Source organism: Palaemon carinicauda, chromosome 12 (assembly GCF_036898095.1).
Source record: "Palaemon carinicauda isolate YSFRI2023 chromosome 12, ASM3689809v2, whole genome shotgun sequence".
NCBI lineage: Eukaryota > Metazoa > Arthropoda > Malacostraca > Decapoda > Palaemonidae > Palaemon > Palaemon carinicauda.
Window position 1 is genome coordinate 11,372,875 of NC_090736.1, and position 23,703 is coordinate 11,396,577.

The window sequence follows — 23,703 nt, forward strand, 5'->3', positions numbered from 1 at the left end:
AAAGTTTATCGTAGAAATTTAGTTTTATTTTTTTACTCATTTGAAGTATAGAATAATGTTAATAATACAATTTGGTTGGGGACATTTTAATTTCAATTTAGTAAATACAGTATTTCACATACTATTCATAAATGCTTTAGTCATGATGTGATTAATTAGCATTGCCTTTACTTCTTGAAGGTACATCATGCTACATTGCAACCATTTTGTCAGTGCACCATTGGAAATGTCTGTCTTGCAATCTCTTGAGTCTGCAGTTCAAGCCCTGCACAAACCCAATAGTTTCTAGTAGTGTATGAAATGCCACAGTTCTTGTTGGCTAGGTCTAACTACTGAGTCACCGAGTTGTACTTTAGTCATGGTTTGGACTGAAATGATGACTGGGATTAACTGGTTTATTTACACACAATTTTATATTAACTGTAAAGCCACTTGTTGTGAGTGAAAACGTAGGGGATATTTGCTTCTTAAAAGGTACATGATTACAATCCATATGTTTTTCTGCATACCTGGTAAACACTTAGAATATATTTTATTTAGAGGAATAAAATTATTTGAATCATCTAAATTGAAAGGTTATAATATTCTGTTTTTAAGATACAGTTCCTTCGTATCTTCTATATCCTCATGTGTTTCTTGTAAATCCATTTTCTTGCTCTCTATGGGAGATTGTGTTTTCTTGACCAGAAAATCGCTGCGAGACGACAGGAAAACTTTAATAACAAAGCTTCTGGCACTTTGCTTCTTAACATTAACCGCTAGTGTACATCATTATTTTACATCATGTCTATTGAAAGGAAAGAAAATTGGAAATTATTTTGAAATTTTAGGGGTAAATGTCGTTAAGCCGACTTCTGGAGAAGAAGCAATATGAGAATCTGGTATAGAAATAAATCTCATCAACATTTCATAATTTGCAAGGCAAATAAACTTCATTATAAGGTTCTGTTGATTCTTGTTAATACACCTGGAAGTCCCACAGATCCAATTCTCATAGACCCAGAGGCAATTATCCTTTTCTTGACACCAAACACTATGTCTTGTTCAACCCATACACCAAGATGTTGTACCCGTCTTCAAGCGGTACTATGATCTACAATGTGCCTTGCGTTAAGGTAAGATGGCCATTGTCAATGTGTTAATATTACTGTAGTACATATTTTGATATTCTATCTGGTTTTTATAAAATGATAGCAGGTTTTAAGTATGTATTTAGATTTATTGCGAGTCTCCTAAAACCAATTAACGACGTAGAGCAGGGTATTACTTCCTTGTATGCTGATCTTGTTTGCAGGTCATAATTAGGGAGGAAAGTTCAAGATAATAACATGCTATTTAGTTAAGAAATACCAGTGATTGGATACAATACATAGAAACATACTACTGTACAGTAGTACAATACTTGAAATTGCAATGATGAAAAAAAAATTGTGCATTTATGCAAAATCTGTTTATTATTTCTTCACAAAAAATATGTATACATAACTACCATATGTGGATACATTAAAATCCCTAACTAAAGAATTTTAACATATCAACTATTATACAGTAACTATGACTTTGTTGTATTCACTGAATACATAGGTCTCTGTTGATGTGATAAAAAAGAATCACAGTTATTATTAAGTCTTATGTGTTATCTTAAACATTAAAATTTTGAAGTCCTACACTGTACATCAGATTTAGCCTTTTATCATTTATTACTCTACATGTGGAATGGAAAGCCATCGTACATTTGCGTTCCAAGTTGTATCGGTACAGATCCCTGAGTGCAGAGAATTTCTTGGGTTCTTCTGATTAAGAGAGTGATAAGGTACATTGTTCAAGTAACAAGACATTATGTATGTCAATTTAATGTGAAACTACAAAAGTATTGTATGTAAAATATATACAACTCAACAGAGGAATCAAGATTTTCATTAACATCAGCACTATGCTGAAACTATTAGTCATCTACTTTTATATTTTTGAAACATATTAGTATGAAAACTAAACAGTTCCATAGTGCAAATTTTTTTAACTATGCACCTATAGTTAAATTTAATAAATATTGAAATAAAATAACAACGTTGATCTAACAGTAAGTGTCTAATAATCTTGTCATCCCTTATTCAACAGGCACTGCCTTAAAAATGCTTTATGAGAGTATAAAGGCCAGTGTTTTAACATTCAGCCATAAAAGAATATTCTATTTAATAATCACTTCAGAATAATCATTTCATCCTGGAAAAAGGCTAAGACAAAGAGCACCATTATTCCTAAGAAAATTCCAATGTTCTGAAGTAGAAGGACGTACAGGGCATTCTTCACTGTGCCACCTTCAGCAGCTTTACTAGCAACCTCATTCATTTCAGGTACCTGCAATTGTCAAAATAAAAATGTGAAGAAAACCAGTTAAGACGTCTTCATGCGTCATTTCTAACAATCATCTGTACCATATTAAAAAAAAAAATCGGAAAATAATCTATGAAAGCTAATTATGTTTTGTGATTAGAAATGATTGCCATGATTAATTACATGTATTTACAAACAGTATTTATCAGCTTGTACTACCCTTAAATATGAGAGACCGCACTTGGGTGAAGACCACCTACATCTATATCCTATCTGTATCTTTTGAAGGGTAACATATCAGATTTGACTTGGAATAACTATACTTAACTAAGAGCTATTGCTCAGAGAGTTTAGGCTTCAACTGAAAAAGAATACAATTTAACCATAAAAGAAACCATTTCTGGTATAACCAATTAATGTAAGTGGTGGGGTACCATTAAATCTGCATTCTTTGCTGTAGACTTTACAGTCCCTCCTATACCTCAACCAGATAGTTCTGTCACTCATTGTCCAAAGGAAAAGGCAACTCTTTTGGCTGATGTGTTTGACAGTAAGCAGAGTAACGAGAAACTCAATCTTTCTCATTCCTGTTTTCCTGAGGCTAAACTAATTACATAGCTTTTGGTCTTGTGAAATTAAAGCTCTCGTGATGAACCTTGATGCTTATTGAGGTGTAGACTGCTGGTTTCTTAGCTACTAAGTTATCTGATATTTTCAGCAAGTTAGCAAGAAAAGTTTCTTTTAGCATTTGTTGGAGAATTGGTTATGTTATTCCATCATGTAAATGTGTTTGTGGTAGCTCAAGTCCAACTAATAACTGCTCAATTTCCACAACTCCCATATTACCCAAGGTTTTTGAATGTCTTTTGATAAAACGTATAAATAGGTATTCTGAAGGTAATCATCTGTTCCCTTATTTGCAATTTAGCTTTCGTAAAGGCCTTGGAACATGTGAGACCCTTCTTACAATTTCCAATGCTTTTCATATTTTAAAGCAGTGTTTCCCAACCCTGGGGTAAATTACCCCAGTGGGGAAATGGACCCGTATTTTTGGGGTAATCAAGATGTTCTGAAATTGAGTTATTCACATTCCCATAATTATTGCCATAATTCATACACAAAATCTGCAATAATTATTTTATAGGAAAACTCAATAAAACATCTGATGTTACCGGGTATATGTTTAATGGGGTACAGTAATTGATTATTTGGAAATAAAATTTGGGGGTAATCATTTAAAAAAAGGTTGGGAAACACTGTATTAAAGGAATGATCTGATGAAATTTTTCATCAAAGTATGCAGAAACAGTTGTTTTTTTTTAACTACCAAAGGTCCTCAACTTACAAACATTCGGAAATACAAACACAAATCCAACTGAAATAATAAATCTCAGATATTGTAGTGTATCAAAGGTTCGTATACTGTAATAAGATAAAGAAATAGTGTAATAGAACAGTATTATATTATTACAGTAAGCAAAATGACAATTTCAATAACCTGATATTTATTTAATATGAAATAGGGTTATTTGTTGACTTGTAGCTGGAAATCATACACATGGAATCAGGTTAGGCCTACTGTAGGCCAAAATTCAATAAAATGTAACTTACAAATCTATTATGTTTGCGAGGACCTTATGTATAGCATATACCATACCTCTCAATTCCTTAATTTCGTGATGAATATGACCAGTAACTTCTTTTAGGGTAGGTCAGAAATCAACTTATTTCTAGATTCAGAGTAAGAGGTCAGGCCTAGACTAACCTTACCCGTTTCACCCCTAACCTAAATGCTCAAGTAGTAACTAAGGTTCATCTACACCATTCAGGAAAGGCTATCATTCTGGTGGCTAAACGCATCACTGAATTACAATTGTCATCGATCAAGGTAGGCTTTTGGGAACAGAATAGGATCCTGTCGCTTCTACCTTCCTTCAGATCCAAAATGTTTTTAAGACTAAGAGACTGCCTCAAATTTTGCACATCCCTTCACTAAAACTAGATGACAACAGTTCAATAGAAATAGTTTTTGTCCAGTAAGAGCCTTACAGTTGTATTTGGACAAATCAAGGTAATGGAGGTAGTGTAACTGATTTGTTTTGAGGACTGAGGGTCCATAAATGCTCCCTTACCAAAAATGCTCAGAAATTCCTTATCAAAATTCAATCACAAAAGCACACAAGGAATTAGATCTGAAAATCATGAATGCTTTAGAGTAAAGGTGCGTGATATTAGGAGTGCAGCTACTTCCTGATTTTTGTCAAAATTTTTTTGGGAAAGTTCCTAGCAGCTGTTCAAGGGCATACCAAGTAGGGGTTCATAAAACATTATCTTAAAAAGCCAAACTCCAGTACAGTACTGTATTTTTAATTACCTTAATAAAGAACCTGGAATACCGTATTTCACACCGTGATTAAAGCAGTTTTTCGATGTAAACTAGACGAGTAATCTAGACTAGGTTTGTAACATTAACCTCGTTACTTCTCATATTGTTTAGTTATTTCCTTTCTTCACTGGGCTATTTCATCCTGTTGGAGCCCTTGGGCTTATAGCATCTTGCTTTTCCACCTAGGGTTGTAGCTTTTCTGGCAATAATAATAATAATAATTTATACTAAAATTTATCTCTTTCCTTCAATTATGCTCCACCTCCAATAGTGTGTGGTAGTTGGCAATATAAACATCAGGGGAGATTCATAGAAGTAATTAGAATTTAATCATAAAATTTCTTACTTCTATATTCAACTTATGTTCATATACTGTACATGCCACCCTCCTCCCTAGTGACTCATAGCCTATTGGAAATGTCCCTGCCTGGTGATCTGCTGGACTGGAGTTCAAGACCTGCTCAAGCTCAATAGCATTTTGTAGTGTCTGTAACATCACCATCCTTGTGAGCTAAGGATGGGAGATCTGAGAGCTTATAGGTCTACCTATTGACTCATCAGCAACCAATGGCTGGCCCTCCTTGATCCTAGCTTGGGTGGAGAGGGGACTTGGGCATTGATCATATGTATATATGCTTAGTTTCTAGGGCATTATCACTATCCCTTGTCTCTGCCATTTTAGAGCAACCTTTAAACTTTTCAGTGATGGGATAGTGTCTATTTTGAAACTGTATAATTTTTGCCGAGACAACAGCCTGGGGTTCCTACCAGTTACGGTAGACGGTTCTTCCTTTGTTAAAATGTATTCTTTGAAGCGAAAGAAAGTGGGAACGTTTTAAAAATTTTACAGGAAAGTGTTGATTAAACAGCAATATTGGAGAAGCGATATGAACATCAGGCGAGTAGCCTACAGAAAGAAGAAATTTTTTATCAAAATCCAAATTTTTCAGAAATATTATATAAAATAAAGCTTGTCTGTATTAAAAGTATTTCTTTTCCTTAAAAGATCTCAAATGTAAAAGTAATACAGTACTGTACTGTATTAGTCAAAATGAGAAAAATCTCAAGGAAAGAATATTTCACTTGAAACTTCAGTAGCAAAATTACTAGTGATCAGCAAAAACAATAGAAAAAAATTAAGGCTTAACTTGACTAATGATTCAGTGTACAATATAGTGTATTAAACCTGAAGCAATCAATGCTATGGTAAGTGAATTATTGAAAGAATGCCAAAATGAATTAAATAATGTTAAATTACACTTACCATATCTACAAGTGCAATATAAAGAAACATCCCGGCAGCTAGAGCAAAAATACAAGACGTATTCTGTAGAAACTCGCCAAGGAAAACCCCAAGAGCAAAACCAATATAGCAAGTTGTAGATGATAGAAAGTTGTAGGCAACTGCCTGCTTGACAGTCATACCAGCATTCAACAACACAGCAAAGTCACCTGGAAAAAAAGGCTCTATAAGTTACAATACTGTACTTTCCAATATATTAGCGGCTTCATATTATCAAAATGGACTCCGAATATATAACATACAATATATAGAACATCTATGACACATTCAAATACATCATCTACATATTCCGAGGTAAAACTTTGCTTCGGTTGAACTAAAATTACAATACTGATACCTCTATCTGTCTTGGATATAAAAAATGATATATTTTGGAATGTGTCAACTAATATGCAAGAACAGTACAGTGATTATTATATAAAACTTCTAAGGTATAGAAGAACAAACACAGATAGGGAATAATTTTAGTTTAATTTATTATTATATTTCTCTGGTGGTCTTAAAATCTCTGCATATCTCTGCTCCACCATTATGTTAATTTATTAAAGCGAGCAAGAACAGAGTGGTTATGAATTATGTGTGACACCCATTGTTTGGCACCAAATGCACCCGACAATCTGATATCAATCATAAATTGTGGAATGCTTGCTTTAATTAATCCCTTATTCAGTAGTATTTCAGTTTGATTTGAATGGTGTGACTTACGACCTCTGCTTAGTTTTGGAAATTCAGAATATTGCATTTTTGACTTGGAGATCATCTATATTTCATGTTTCAAATAGTGCTATTAATGAAAACAATTTATCTATTTACTTTTTCTTCAAGAATTTGAGAGAAAGCTCTTTTGGAAATTTGCATTAATCAGCTGATCTGGAAAGCATAAACGAAAACAATGGAAAAGATTACTTATTCGGTTTTTATTTCTTAATGCAATGTGAATATTACATGCATTATTGTTGGACAGAGATAAGGGAAACATTTTATCAGATTCTTTTTTATACCTAATGCAGACTGGCCAGACGGTACTATATTGGATCCTTCTCTCTGGTTAAGGTTCATTTTCCCTTTGCCTACACATACACCGAATAGTCTGGCCTATTCTTTACATATTCTCCTCTGTCCTCATACACCTGACAACACTGAGATTACCAAACAATTCTTCTCTCAAGGGGTTAACTAGTGCACTGTAATTATTCAGTGGCTACTTTCCTCTTGGTAAGGGTAGAAGAGAGACTTTAGTTATGGTAAGCAGCTCTTCTCGGAGAAGGACACTCCATAATCAAACCACTGTTCTCTAGTTTTGGGTAGTGCCATAACCTCTGTACCGTGGCCTTCCACTGTCTTGGGTTTAGAGTTCTCTTGCTTGAGGGTACACTCGGGCATGTTTCTGGTTTTGTTAATTTTTTTATAATTTATATATGAAATACTTATTTTAATGTTGTTACTGTTCTTAAAATATTTTATTTTAATTATTAATTACTGGGTACTTCTCTTATTTCCTTGTTTCCTTTCCTCACTGGGCTATTTTCCCTGTTGGAGCCCCTGGGCTTATAGCATCCTGCTTTTCCAACTAGGGCTGTAGCTTAGCAAGTAATAATAATAATAATAATAATAGTGTTCAGACTTACCGAGTTCATGTGGTAATTCTTCACACATAACAGCCAAACTAATAGAGATTCCAGTTAAAATTGACTCTGAAAATGCTGCTCCTATAGACACACCATCAATAAAGTTGTGGAATCCATCTCCAAAGATAATCATCCATGCAACTGTTTTTATAACAGAGTCTTGACCTTGCCGAAATTCTATGTTGTGAGAATGCGAATGAGTCTTCGGTCGCTGAAAATCACACACAAAAAAAAAAGGGTAAATACAGTAATACTCTTCATTATGCAGACTAATATAATTAAATATCCACCAGCACATGAATATCCCTAAGCCACTGGATTCCATGGTCATAAATAAATTGCTTATGATGTTCGGTTATACACAAACCCACGGTGTGATACCCTTTAGATAATAAAGATTTTTTACAATTCTTTTTAGAATTTACCACATTATTTTCTGTTTGATTTTTTATTCATCTTCAATCTCTTTCTACCATGCTATCCAATTTCTTTAATTTTACTTTTATCTGATTTTCACCTTATTTAAAGATGAATTCTCAAGGCAAGCCTATGAGACTAGAAATATGACTCATTAATCCATTAAACCCCTATCATTTACAGTATTCATATGTAAACATTAATAAGAAAAATTACAAGTAATTTGTCAACAAGAAAGTGAGAGAAAATACACAGTATCAGTCTGAAAAAGAAGCAAAGATAAATAACTTGAAGAATCTGAAAGTGACATACAATTTAGGTAAAGAAGGATAGAAAATAAAAGCAATTTTGATCTAAAAGTAAATGATAATTACATTAAAAATATACTGTATTATGCATAAATATGGATGTACTTGGTTTTCTCTCATTACTCGTGCAATAAATGACAGAATACAGTATGATTTAAAATAAATGTATCTATGAGTGACAAGAGGAAAATAAAAAATACTCAATTCCTCTTTATGCTGTTCATACAGAAAACTACAGAACTCACTGCAAAGATACAATAAGATGAGTTGGAGGAAGAGCTGTTATTAAATATATTGCAATTATGCTCTTTTTTATAAGGAAGGAGAGATGGGTTCCCTGTGTGCAAAGTGTGGATGAAATTAAAGATTGGTGTGATCGTTTGAGAAATATACATATATAATTCTGACTTTATTAACTAGTACTGGTATGTTTACAAATTTACAGTACAGAAAGCAAATTGAATTTATCTTAAATGGGAATGGCTGACTAAGAAAACCTTACACACCTGTTTTTTTGTTAGACCAATCATTCGTTTGGAATGCTGTTTCACATAATATTCAAACCTGAGAAACCCTAGCACCGTAGTACCACCAACTAATAGTGGCTAATAAAACTAAGTACTGTATACAAATTAAATCCAATTAAAGTCCCCGAAAGGCATCCTACTAATAATTTTCACATAATTTCTTTTCAGGAAAATCATATTTTGCATAAGCACAGGAAAAATCTGATTAATATTATAATATTCCTCATCTCATCCTTGCCTAAGATGGTAGAATGAAGTTTCCATCCCTCAGGTTATAAAAGGCTTTTTGTCCCATTAATAACTTATCTCTCACCTACAAAAAGATTTGTTTTGTCAATGAAGCTATAGGGCTAACGAACTACCAAGGAGAGCGGCGACGTGGTGTGAGTGGCGGGTAGGAGGGAGAAGAGAAGAGATGGAAGAAAGGAAGAAGAGGAGATTAATGGGGAGGGATAAGGCTCCCCTCTGCCATCGTCGGGTATTTAAGGGCCTGTAAGATCTTTAGATATAGGCGTTTGACAACCATAGGGGATTCCCAACCCGTATATTTTTTAAAATCATCAAAGTCCCTGTTCTGGAAGTCATTGTTGGAGGCATCTACTGTCCGTATATCATGAGCCTGGGGAAATGATTCCGGATTAGTATGTTTAATGAAGTAGAGGATTTGTTGCCTGATACCGTGAATGGAAATAGTACCTCCTTGTTCCCTGATAACCAAGGGGCCAGACGAGCGGGTGGCAGTTCTAGCTAAAAAGGGCCTTGAGAGTGTGACTGTACACGGAGAAAAATCCTGGGGATGAAGAATAATCTTCCGAGGGGAGCACCTATTTTGCGGATCCTCATTTTTTAGCTAGGAAAGCTTTGTCTGGAAAAGGAATACTTCGGCTGAAGGGAGGAAATCTATGTTTTCCGGGTTTCGTGAGAGAGCTGCTAGTTCTGATGTTCCATCACCTGAGGCCATAGCCGTTAGAAATAAAGTCTTCCTAAGAAGAGTGATATAAGAGCAGGATTCATTGTCCGTGTCCATCGCAAGTTTGAGAACACCGTTCAGAGACCAAGAGTCCTTTTGTGGCCGAACCGAAGGTCGAAGCCTAGCACATGTTTTTGGAATAGATGAGAAATAGGAATCAGCTAGGTTAATGTTAATCCAAACAAGGAAGATCTTCTTCAAAGCTGACTTGATGGTGGTTAAAGTGCTAACTGTTAGGTCTTTGTCAAATAGGAACCTCAAGAAAGAGACGGCTAAATGCGGGGACATAGGAGTATGGTCTGCACTCTTAGGGGACCTGCTAGTTGTTAACGGCCGAATCATATTGGCGAATTGTCGAGTCCCTTTTGTCCCATTCGATGAAGAGATCGTTTTCCGGTTCAATGTTCGCGTCTCTACGAGCTGCCAACTTCCTGTAGTCCACAAAGTTAGAGTTTTGGCTATCCTTGAGTAATCTGACACAGTGAGTTTGGATACTCGGGTCAGTTTGAGGAACGGGATCCGGATGGGACTGAGTTTCAACTCGAGGAGGAGAGGAAACCAACTGTTCTTGGCCAGTGAGGTGGTACTAAAGCCACTGCGCCCCGGAAGGAGCGTAGTTTGTGTAAAAGTTTTTAGAAGATTCCCTGGGGGAGATAGGGAAATCTTCTTCTAATGGTTCCAATCCCGGGGTAATGCGTCCATGGCATAAGCCCGAGGGTCCAGGGTTGGGGTCACATAACAAGGAAGTTTGTGATTCATCTGAGTTGCGAATAGATCTACCTGGAATCCTGGAACGAGCCTGAGTATCCACCGGAATGAAATTATGTCTAGAGACCATTCTGACTCCAGTGGATCCGTCCTGGATAGTGAGTCCGCTCTCACATTCTGGCCTCCCGCTAGGTGAGGTGCTGACAGGAACCAGTTCTTTTCTGTTGCCCAGGCGAAGATAGTGACCAGGATCTGATTCAGGTTGGGTGACTTGGATCCTCCCCTGTTGACGTAGTGTACTGCGTCTGTGCTGTCTGACACTACTCTGATGTGGGTCGACCTCGGAGGAGAGTCTCTCTTCAGGGTCAAGAACACTGCCATGGCTTTGAGAACAATGATATGGGACTGTTTCATGGCGAGTGACCAAGAACCTGAAACATCTGATGTTCGGAGTAATCCCCCCATCCACTTAGAGACGCGGCTGTATGGAATGTCACTTGTGGAGGTGGGAATTGTAGAGGAACCGATTTGGAGAGGTCCTTCGGTTCGGACCATGGGCGTAGTCTCATTTTCAAGACAGAGGGGATCTTCGAGACCTTGTCTCTTATAGGTACTGTAGCTCTCTTTCTCCAAACTCGATTGATGTCTTTGAGTTTGGCTTTTATTAGGAGATCTGTTACTGAAGTGAATTGGAAAAGGCCGAGGATACTTTCTAAGGCTCTTTGGACACCTGTTTGTGTTTGAGAAAGTTTTTGATCTTGGAAACTATTCCTCTTACCTTTTGGAAGGGAGAGACAACGTGTGCTTCGAAAGGTCCCACTGAATGGCTAACCATTCTAAGTGGCCTGATGGTTGCAGGCGAGATTTTTTGGAGATTGACCCGAAATCACAGGTTATCGAGAAATCGAAGTAATTCCTTCGTAGCTCTGTCGCCTTCTATGGCCGGCCGGGCCCAAATGAGCCAACCGGCCAGATAAGCAATGATCTGTATCTCTTGGTTCCTGAGTTGTTCTAACACTGTCTCTCCCAGTTTCGTGAATATCCTGGGATCAATGTTGAGGCCAAAGGGCATGTCTTGAACACAAAGGCTTTCCTGCTTAGGCGGAAACCCAGATAAGAAGAGAAGTTTCGAGCTGTAGGCGCAAGATAATAGTCGTCGGTAAGATCGACAGAGGTGGTGACGGTCCCACGGGGAAGTAAGGTCCGTACCTGAGAGATAGTCAACATCCGAAACTTGTCGCAGAGAATGTAAGAGTTTAGCTTGACAAGTCCAGGTCCACTCTCAATGCCGACAAGCCTTTCTTCGGAATTGTGAACAGGTGGCTTTGGAACTTCAGTGATCGATCCCGTTTGATTGCTTCTTCTTGAGTAACCCTGTGGTGTACTCTTTCAGGATGGGAGTGGATTTCTGGGAGAAGGTCACTGGTGGAGGAGGAGGACCTTGTGGCCATTTTCACCTCAAACCTTTAGAGATTATGCTATGAGCCCACAGACCGAAGGTCCAATGGTCTCGAAAGTGGTAAAGTCTACCCCCTACCGGGACCACCGCGTTGTGAGGGAGTGAATCTAGGTACTTTCCTTCTCCGAGCCCCCTTTTTCCTAGGTCCGTCTCGATGGCGAGACTGTCTTCTACTCCTGTAGCTTCCTCTCTGGTGTCCACGAAAGGAGCCTGAGGGTTCGGATCTAGGGCTGTATGCAGGTAAAACATCCCAACGGGGTTGGGCTGTGTACCTGGGGAATCAGTGAGGTAGACCACCTGATGAGGGGGATTCGGATGCATAGACGTCGAATCAGAGGAAGGCTGTGATGACGAGTGGGTAACCGACTATCGATTCCTGTCTGATAGAGGCCTCAGACAGAACGTATTTCCCACAACTAACCCGATCAGACCATCAAACGTGTAGGTCGAATTGGAAGGGCAGATCTTGGAATTATCGTACCCCCCAGACTGACAACATCCTGGTCCAGACAGATCGGGCCTGCCCTTTAGGAAATAATACTGTTACCTTCGGTACCTTGTCTAACCTAACCAAGGCAATCTCTTTCAATCGAACGAATCCGTTGAACGGGAATTTTAGTACCTGGGAGTAAAATCTAGGTCCCCCAGAGGGAGGACGTCTATGCCATCCAGATTTATGGTACCATCTATATATGGAACATGTAAGGCAAATCTCTATGCGTTGTTTTTATCAAAGGAGGTTACTTCGATATGCCTGGGGCTGTAGGGGGAAACTTCCGAGTTCCTGAACGGATCCGACTCACCACCATACTTTTGAGCTCCGTCATAGCCCCTTGGTTTTCCCTAGAATGTGTTGCTTTTAGCAGTCACGGTTTATGCAGGGTAACATGAACATCAGGATCCTTTAAGGGTCCTAGGTCGGTGACGTAGGTAATTGCAAAGCTGAAGGCTCAAAACTCATCCCCACCTACCTGCCCGTCCATGGGGTCGTCGTCCAACCTTAGAGAGGACACTCTGAGGAGATAGGGACCTCTAGATGGAGCATTTCTTCCCAACCTTGATACCCAAGGGCGGAGAGCCTCTCTTGCAGGCCGGAGAGAATCATCATCATCCTGACGGGAACCATGTAGGCGAACCTTCTGTAACAGAAAGGGGACATAAGTCTGGATGTTCCTTGAACTTTGGTTAGTGATCCTATTCACAGGCTGGGATCAGCTGTATAACTCATAAAAATCAGTTTTAAAGAAAAGTCATTTAATGTACTATCTTTTGGGGTATAGTTCGACACTTGTATTCATGAAATGTGACACTGTTGGCGCATTCGCCACAGGTTGGCCACCCCTGACTCAGACGTTCAGAACCGGGTCTAACATTATTTACTGGATATTAGTATTCTATTGATTCATCTGTTCACTGACCAGTTTCAAGGAACAGTAGATAGCCTCTCATGGCATGGTTGGTCTCGACCCGGCCCTTCATTAGAAGGGGCCAACGTTCGGTTCCCAGTACTGAGTGGAAACTTATTTCTATTTGAACACTATGTTGTATGGATATTTATTCATATTTAGGCATACAGTAGTTAGAATTGAATATGCATAACTATAGGCATAATCAATTTATTTCTATTTGAACACGATGTTGTATGGATATTTATTCATATTTAGGCATAGTTAGAATTGAATATGCATAAATATAGGCATAATCAATTTATTTCTATTTGAACACTATGTTGTATGGATATTTATTCATATTTAGGCATAGTTAGAATTGAATATGCATAAATATAGGCATAATCAATTTATTTCTATTTGAACACGATGTTGTATGGATATTTATCCATATTTATACATAGTTAGAATTAAATATATGCATAAATATAGGCATAGTTATGTTCATATATTTTTATTAGGACTTTCAAGAATAGCTAATGAATATTACCAACGCAAATTCAAAGTGTCATTAAAGTAAGTACAGTTTACTTTGTATTCATGTTAAATCCTTTCCTTTACAGCAAAACAAAAGATTGGCCACCCGTGGTCTGAGTGATCTCTGTCTGTACCGGAGCTCCGGTAACAATCTCCGGTACAAAGGTCCGTCATAGTGACAACGTGAACACCAGAGGAAAACTAATATTAACCTCAATGCTGATCGCTTGAACGATATCCGGTTAAGCCGGAGATTCGATGAAAAGGATCGTAATAACGATATTGTGATTATTCATGAAAAAGGGTTCATACCCTGATTCTGATCGTCTGATTGATCTCTGTTTGTACCGGCGAACCAGTGACAAAGGTCCGTCATCGTGAAAACGTGATCCTCAGCGGTACGATAACATTCTCTAATACTGAATGTCTGTGTTATCTCCAGTGAAGCCAGAGATTCGATGAAAAAGGGACCGTAATAATGAAACTGTGAAATCTTCATCGGTATCACATTGTTAACTCCGGTTCTGGACGTCTGCTTGATCTCTGTTTGTACTGGAGATCCGGTAGCAAAGGCCCGTCACCGTGATATCGTGACCGTCCCCGGTACGATAACATTAACCTCAATGAATGTTTGTGTTATCTCCAGCGAAGCCGGAGATTCGATGAATAAAGTTCTGGACGTCTGCTTGATCTCTGTTTGTACCGGAGATCCGGTAGCAAAGGCCCGTCATCGTAATATCGTGACCGTCTCCGGTACGATAACATTAACCTCAATGAATGTGTTATCTCCAGTGAAGCCGGAGATACGATGAAAAAGGGGGCCGTAACGGTGTAATTATGATCAAACATGACAAAGGTTCGTGTGTAAAAGGCTTCAGCCGGAGTCCGAGTGCCGGATTTCACCGTTGCACTCCAAAAATCTGCTCCGATACGATAACTAGCTCTCATCCAATGAGTATCCATTATAGCGGAGCATAACTCAAGGCGGAGCTAAGCATAACTCAAGGCGGAGCTAAGGGTGTCGGTATAAAACGACCCCAATTAATGACTCATACACTAACGTACCTATTAATAGTGTTAGCTATATTAACAGTAACCACATCAATAAAAACGTTTATAAAATTAAACGTACTATCATCAACTCTGATACTAAGAGGAGGCCTGAATAACTCGTGATCGTATAAAAACGGAGAACGGGAAATTCACCTCTCTTACTCGAGCTAACAAAGAAAACGAGAGAAGGGATAACTCATATCTGTAGAACAGGGAACGAGCAGTCTCTGTTTTCGCTCTCAAGGTTACATAATAAAAAACTAACATCACACAATAAAACAAGAACATTAATAAAATTGATTGCTTTTCTTAGTAATTGTAATAACCAAGAACGAAGAATAACGACAACGTAACAAATAAACAATGATATAGTCTAAATCGAAGCCTCTGAGGCGAGTACAAACTAACAGACTAAATCGCTAAACTTTAATTCGCTATTCTTTAAATTGCTATTCTTCGTAGGTCCAAATTGGACTTGCAAGCAAATAAATACCATAGTAAAAACTAATAAAAATTAATGATAACACAAAAAGGCCATAAAACGTAAGTGATATAACCTAGATGACAGAGTACCAGATGGGCAAAATTAACTAGAATATTTACCGAAGCGAACATAACCCAAAATGGCTGCCGATACCTCGGTAGGACAATCGCTTCCAAAACTAAAAACCACCATATTGGAAACAGAACAAATACCCGGTACTGTCAAAAGCTGCCAAAACAAACTATGGTACTTAACATTGGTAAGGGTGAAGTAGCAACGTCAGTCATGTTGAAATAACGAGAAACTCTTCGAAAAAACACTGTGCCCAAAAAACTGAACTTGTTTGCAAGTCCCAAATCAGAAGGATGTACTGGTGAGCGCGAGTGGTAGGTGTCGGTAGGGTAACCCAACTGTATTCTCTAGGGCCTGTCACGGCCCTCCCCCTTTGATGAAGGGATTATCTAAATGGAAGACAGCCTGTGAATAGTGTTTTACAAACGCCCTTGTTAGATATACGACACCAACAAGGTGCTCGCGCGAGGGTTGTAACCTCTGCATTCCATGCTTTTAATTTTCTCTGGTATATTTGGAAGATTTATATCAGAAAAAGTACAAAGAAGGACTTTTCACCGGCCGTCACAGGTCTCTCCCCAGAAATAGATTTTTCCTTCGTCAAAATCCCTTTATTTCAATCTATTCCATCATAAAAAATATAAACAGCACTCCCATGAAATTAATTTGACTTACCTCACTATGACCAAAAGAAGCCTTTATTGCTTGTTCTTGAGAAGCATAGATGAGATGAATATCCTGTTGCCCACAGCCATTGGATGTTGGGGAAGCCAATTCTCCATCTTGAAATGATTCCTGTTTTGTATTACTAAGATGGGGCCTTTGTTCTGGGATCTGAAACTCGCGTCCATTTTCACACAAAACTGCTTGATCAGATGGCGATACAGGATATTTCTTTAGCTCTTGCTAAAAGGAAAAGTGAAAATTCAATATAAACTTAATGTAGTAGCAAGTAAACCCCCAAAAAATTAAAATTTACTTAAGTCTATAGACAAGGTACTAAAAAGTAAACCCCAACCCAAAGCCTAGATTCAACTTATTCCAATTTTTTTACCAGTTTCCTGGACATCATCTTACTCAGCATACTCCACAGAAATTTCATATACAGTACTGGCAACAATATTTGCAATCTTTCTTGGGACATTTTACTTAGAATAAAAACTATTAGAGATAGGACTTTATGAATTTTTCTTTTTTACAGCTGAATAAAAAAAGTTATATGCATAAATAATAAAAAGAAAGAGAAAACACTGGGAATAACTGTAAATATAACATGTCCAATGACGGTGAAAGGAGTAGAAATACCCAGATGTACAAAATGTATAGTTGTGCTCCAAGGGTTAAGAGTTAAGATGACTTTAGGTTGAATAATAAACTTCCCTTTTAAAGGAATATTGTGTCCTTGTTGAAAAGATACTGCACTGTGGTAATATATTGTAGTTGGGTAATGTACCATCCCTAACTAACTGCTTGTGCTGCTAGAAATATCAAAACATACCTTCATAGACTGGTGAGTTAGATTGATTTTGATGATTCGTTCTATCATGAAGAATAACCAAATGCCTAAGAGTACAAACAGTGATATGTAAAGATAATCATGATTTCCCTTTTCAGGTGACTGCAACTGAAATGCCTGAAAATAATAAGGGAACAAATTTTAGTCTTATAATAATCTTCCTTAAAGCTTCAAAGTGAGAGTTTTATTTCCATGAAAGTACTTGAAACTTATGTTACTATGGTTAAGAAATCGTTAATAATAAATACATCTAATAACTTTTCTTTATTTAGCACTGCAAACTTTCATTACAATTTGTAATTTTCCTAGCTATACAAACCTGGGTCATTTAAATGGGTTCACTCCTATATCAATTTTCTGTGACTAGACAAAATAAAAAGGGTTGCTTAACTGGTAACTATAATAGGTTACTAAGCAACATCAGCGCTGGGCAGCATTACGCTCTGCTACGAGACAAGCTTCATTTTATCCTGGTCAATATTTATTATTATTATTATTATTATTATAAGCTAGGCTATAACCCTAGTTGGAATAGCAAAATGCTATAAGCCCAAAGGCTCCAACAGGGAAAAATAACCCAGTAAGAAAAGGAAACAAGGAAATAAATAAACCACAAAATAAAAGTAAACATATTTCAAGGACAGTATCAAAATCAAATTACATCCTTCACACATAAACTATAAAAACTTAAAAAACAAGAGAAAGAGAAATAGGATAGAACAGCATGCTCAAGTGTACCCCCAAAGCAAGAGAACTCTGATCCAAGACAGTGGAAGACCATGGTATGGAGGCTATGACACTACCCAAGACTAGAGAACAATTGTTTGATTTTGGAGTGTCCTTCTCCTAGAAGAGCTGCTTACCATAGCTAAAGAGTCTCTTCTACCCTTACCAATAGGAAAGTAGCCACTGAAAAATTACATTGCAGTTGTTAACCCCATGAGCAAAGAAGAATTGTTTGGTAATCTGTGTTGTCAGGTGTATGAAATAGAGGAGAATGTAGTAAGAATAGGCCAGACTATTCAGTGTATGTGTAGGCAAGGACAAAATGAGCTGTAACCGGAGAGAGGGATCCAATGTAGTACTGTCTGTCCAGTCAAAGGACCCAATAACCCTCTTGCGGTAGTATCATAATAGGTGGCTGGTGCCCTGGCCAACCTACTACTTATTTGTGGGGTGGATGAGGTGGGACCTTTGCATAAATGACTTGGGTTTGTATAGCTATGAAAAATACAAATTGTATCAAAATTTGTACTTTATTCCTAGGCGGATACAAACTTCTCGGTCATTTATAGGGGAAGTCTTTTTTTAGGAGGGAGGAAGTCTCTGTTAAAAGGAGGTCAAGCTCCATGTCAGGAATAGGACTCAAAGAAGTCTATTGCAAAGTAAATTGAAAGCAATAAAGACATTTCAGCCGGCTTGTGAAGAAGTGGAGCTGAAGTGTCAAATCCCTCAAAGTAATAGGATGAAGCATTAGCAGGTGCAGGCATCAAGAATTATGTTGATAGAAATAAAAATATAATTAAAAGAGCATTCATTCTTACTTGCATTAGGGTGTGATCAATCTCAGTACTCCTTGGTCCATAGCTTGGAGAAGGGGAGTACACCCAGGCTTGATCCGCTTCTCATACACTCACAATAAAGAGAATAATTGATGCCTTGAAAAACAGTTAAGTCTCCCGTAAGAGCTTTTAGTTAGATTATCTGTTTAGCTGCAACAATAGGACCCAAAAAAGTATCCAGGGACCTATGAGTACAGTCTGAGAGTAATGGCCTGTGAAAGTGGTTTGCCTTTTCCAGACCCCTGCACTATGTATTTGGGGTACCGAGTGGTTCTTGTGGAACGCTAGGGTTGCGACAACTCCACGGATGTCATGTGCTTGAGGGAGGGGGGCATGATGGGAAGAAAGCTGTGGATCCATGCCCAATAACACAGGGCTGTTCCTGCTTGCTGCTTACAATGTCCTCGATAGGTGACATCTTCTCAATTCGGTGTAATGAAGCACCCCTATGAGAAGAGTGAGCAGCATTCCCTTGTCCAGGTAGAAAAGAAGGTAACCTAAGAAACTCTCAACACACCAACATCATAAAGTGCACACTGGCCTAATTCACCTTTGATCTGGTTGGCTACCAAGGTAGCTATGCTGATCACCTGGGTCAGGAGCCATCCACTTCTCCCAAAAGAGTTGATATTGTTAAGAGTTCTACGAGACTTCTAAAGATCGACCATCCAGAACTTCTTCAACTTCTTCTCAAGAGAAGTATCAGAATCAGGACAAGAAAAGGAGCAATATACCAACTTTCCTCCCCTTAGGTGAGTAACCAAAGAGGTTGCCCCAACAGGAACTACACTGCCACAGGAGAAGCAGTAGGCACTATCACTGGTACAGGCAGGTAAGGAGTTACCTACTGTCACAAGGATAACAGGAGCTACAGGCCCCAGTCACAGAAACTGGGGCAACAGGCACAAGGGTGATAAGCAAAGGTGCAACATGTACAGGGGTAAGCTTCATGCACCTACAATCAGTGGTTCCGCTGGCACGGGGAAATCTTCTGCCCTTCGGACATTAATCTCATTGGCACTGAGGTCACTTGAACAAAAGCAAAAACTTTTTAAGCCTCACTGGTACTGTACTGTAATGGTTTCACTAGCAGCATGACGTTCTGCTTCCAAGCCTTCTTGGGCCTTGCATTCAATAGATTATTCAGGACCCCCACTGGGTTAACTCTAGGTTCACTGGTTAATGAGGACAGCAATCTGCATAAGGGAGAGTTTTCAGTGCATATTGGTGTGTGAGTGGTCGCTGGGGGAACCCTACACGCCATCAAATCCTGAAAAACTCGCTGAAGAAAATCAGACTTCTCCAAGCTCCTCATCCATAATCCCCAGGGACTAATCATAGGGTGTATACTCATTAGCTTCAGTGGGCCGCAAACTCAATAATGAGAGAAAGTTGCTATAGAGCTTCTTAGGCATCCCCTTGGGTGTTGCCTGGGATGACACAGGAGTCTTTAGCCTTTGTTTTCCTCCTTAAAGTAAATGCTTACTGCTGAAAGGGAGGAAACAATCTACAATAGGGGATGATTGCAAACAATCATGTTCCCTCCTGCTTTACATCCATAATTATGAACGAAGCTATTAATCAACCATTCAAATTGAAAAGTATAAGAAAAATATTAACAGCCTTTAGGTAGGATTTTACGATATGTCTGTACTCGTTGCAACCAAAGAAATAAATGTAGTTTGACTCCCATGTTAACAAATTTGACGGCTTTTCCAGCTCCAAATATGACATTCCCTATTTTAAAGAACGAAAGGTTTTATATGCATGGTTAGCAATGGTAGTTATGGATTATTATTATTATTATTATTATTATTATTATTACATACATATACCAAGGCACTTCCCCCAATTTTGGGGGGTAGCCGACATCAACAAATGAAACAAAACAAAAAAGGGGACCTCTACTCTCTACGTTCCTCCAGCCTAACAAGGTACTCAACCGAGTTCAGCTGGTACTGCTAGGGTGCCACAGCCCACCCTCCCACATTATCCACCACAGACGAAGCTTCATAATGCTGAATCCCCTACTGCTGCTACCTCCGCGGTCATCTAAGGCATCGGAGGCACCAGCAGGGCCTACCGGAACTGCGTCACAATCGCTCGCCATTCATTCCTATTTCTAGCACGCTCTCTTGCCTCTCTCACATCTATCCTCCTATCACCCAGAGCTTTCTTCACTCCATCCATCCACCCAAACCTTGGCCTTCCTCTTGTACTTCTCCCATCAACTCTTGCATTCATCACCTTCTTTAGCAGACAGCCATTTTCCATTCTCTCAACATGGCCAAACCACCTCAACACATTCATATCCACTCTAGCTGCTAACTCATTTCTTACACCCATTCTCACTCTCACCACTTCGTTCCTAACCCTATCTACTCGAGATACACCAGCCATACTCCTTAGACACTTCATCTCAAACACATTCAATTTCTGTCTCTCCGTCACTTTCATTCCCCACAGCTCCGATCCATACATCACAGTTGGTACAATCACTTTCTCATATAGAACTCTTTTTACATTCATGCCCAACCCTCTATTTTTTACTACTCCCTTAACTTCCCCCAACACTTTGCAACCTTCATTCACTCTCTGATGTACATCTGCTTCCACTCCACCATTTGCTGCAACAACAGACCCCAAGTACTTAAACTGATCCACTTCCTCAAGTAACTCTCCATTCAACATGACATTCAACCTTGCACCACCTTCCCTTCTCGTACATCTCATAACCTTACTCTTACTCACATTAACTCTCAACTTCCTTCTCTCACACACTCTTCCAAATTCTGTCACTAATCGGCCAAGCTTCTCTTCTGTGTCTGCAACCAGTACAGTATCATCCGCAAACAATAACTGATTTACCTCCCATTCATGGTCATTCTCGTCTACCAGTTTTAATCCTCGTCCAAGCACTCGAGCATTCACCTCTCTCACCACTCCATCAACATACAAGTTAAACAACCACGGTGACATCACACATCCCTTTCTCAGCCCCACTCTCACCGAAAACCAATCACTCACTTCATTTCCTATCCTAACACATGCTTTACTACCTTTGTAGAAACTTTTCACTGCTTGTAACAACTTTCCACCAACTCCATATAACCTCATCACATTCCACATTGCTTTCCTATCAACTCTATCATACGCTTTCTCCAGATCCATAAACGCAACATACACCTCCTTACCTTTTGCTAAATATTTCTCGCATATCTGCCTTACTGTAAAAATCTGATTCATACAACCCCTACCTCTTCTAAAACCACCCTGTATTTCTAAGATTGCATTCTCTGTTTTATCCTTGATCCTATTAATCATTACTCTACCATACACTTTTCCAACTACGCTTAACAAACTAATACCTCTTGAATTACAACACTCATGCACATCTCCCTTACCCTTATATAGTGGTACAATACATGCACAAACCCAATCTACTGGTACCATTGACAACTCAAAACACATATTAAACAATCTCACCAACCATTCAAGTACAGTCACACCCCCTTCCTTCAACATCTCAGCTATCACACCATCCATACCAGATGCTTTTCCTACTCTCGTTTCATCTAGTGCTCTCCTCACTTCATCTATTGTAATCTCTCTCTCATTCTCATCTCCCATCACTGGCACCTCAACACCTGCAACAGCAATTATATCTGCCTCCCTATTATCCTCAACATTCAGTAAACTTTCAAAATATTCCGCCCATCTTTTCCTTGCCTCCTCTCCTTTTAACAACCTCCCATTTCCATCTTTCACTGTCTCTTCAATTCTTGAGCTAGCCTTCCTTACTCTCTTTACTTCTTTCCAAAACTACTTCTTATTCTCTTCATATGAATGACCCAATCCCTGACCCCACCTCAGGTCAGCTACCCTCTTTGCCTCACATACCTAGCGCTTTACTTCCACATTTTTCTCTTTATATTTTTCATATTTCTCTACACTATTACTCTGCAGCCATTCTTCAAAAGCCCTCTTTTTCTCTTCCACTTTTACCTTTACTCCTTCATTCCACCATTCACTGCCCTTCCTCATGCTGCCTCCAACAACCTTCTTGCCACACACATCACTTGCAATCCCAACAAAATTTTCTTTTACTAACTTCCACTCCTCCTCCAAATTGCCAGTTTCTCTTACTTTCACTTCGTCATATGTCATTTTCAACCTTTCCTGATATTTACTTTTACCCCCAGTTTTATTAGCTCTTCAACCCTCACTAGCTCCCTTTTACATTCACCTACTCTATTCCCCCACTCTTTTGCTACAATTAATTTTCCTTCCACCAAAAAATGATCAGACATACCGTTAGTCATACCCCTAAACACGTGCACGTCTTTCAATCTTCCAAACATTCTTTTAGTTATCAACACATAATCCATTAATGCCCTTTCTACTACCCTTCCTTTTGCCACCCTTACCCATGTATACTTGTTTTTATCTTTCTTTTTGAAAAAGCTATAACTTATCACCATCTCTTGCTCAACATACATACACTATCTACCAGTCTCTCACCACTCTCATTTTCACCTGGTACGCCATACTTCCCAATGACACCTTCTACCTCTCCAGCGCCCACTCTAGCATTTAAATCACCCATGACAACTACATAATTCCTTCTACCCAGTCCTTCTACACACCTAGTTAATTCATTCCAGAACTCATTCCGCTCTTCTTCACTTTTCACACTACCTGGCCCTTACGCACTGACAAACGCCCAACATTCCCTACCCAACCTAACCCTTACCCACATTAACCTAGATAATATCTCCTTCCATTCCACTACTTTACCTGTCATCCATTCACTCAGCAATAAAGCCACACCCTCTCTCGCTCTTCCCCTTTCAATCCCAGACACTCTACCAGACATTTCACCAAACATCACTTCACCCTTTCCTTTTATCTTCGTCTCACACAAGGCCAATACATCCATCCTTCTATTCCTAAACATACTTCCAATTTCACATCTTTTACTCTCTATTGTACTACATCCACGCCCATTCAAACACCCCAAAGCTAGAGTGCGGGGAGCAGTCACTCTCCCC

The 23,703-nt window shown here is 38.7% G+C and overlaps 1 protein-coding gene across 6 annotated transcripts in view; it reads right to left on the reverse strand.

Moving 5' to 3' along the window:
- Positions 1-1,435: 1,435 nt before the first annotated feature.
- The window catches only part of LOC137651220 (metal cation symporter ZIP14-like), a 96,972-nt gene continuing 74,704 nt past the window's right edge, over positions 1,436-23,703 (reverse strand). For all 6 annotated transcript variants that reach the window (XM_068384409.1, XM_068384410.1, XM_068384411.1 and 3 more), the window contains exons 6-10: positions 17,073-17,207; positions 16,250-16,480; positions 7,652-7,862; positions 5,985-6,172; positions 1,436-2,358 (exon numbers count right to left, since the gene is read on the reverse strand). In XM_068384409.1, coding sequence (XP_068240510.1) covers positions 2,200-2,358; positions 5,985-6,172; positions 7,652-7,862; positions 16,250-16,480; positions 17,073-17,207 — 924 coding nt within the window. In that variant the 3' untranslated portion in view covers positions 1,436-2,199. The remainder of the gene's footprint in view (positions 2,359-5,984; positions 6,173-7,651; positions 7,863-16,249; positions 16,481-17,072; positions 17,208-23,703) is intronic.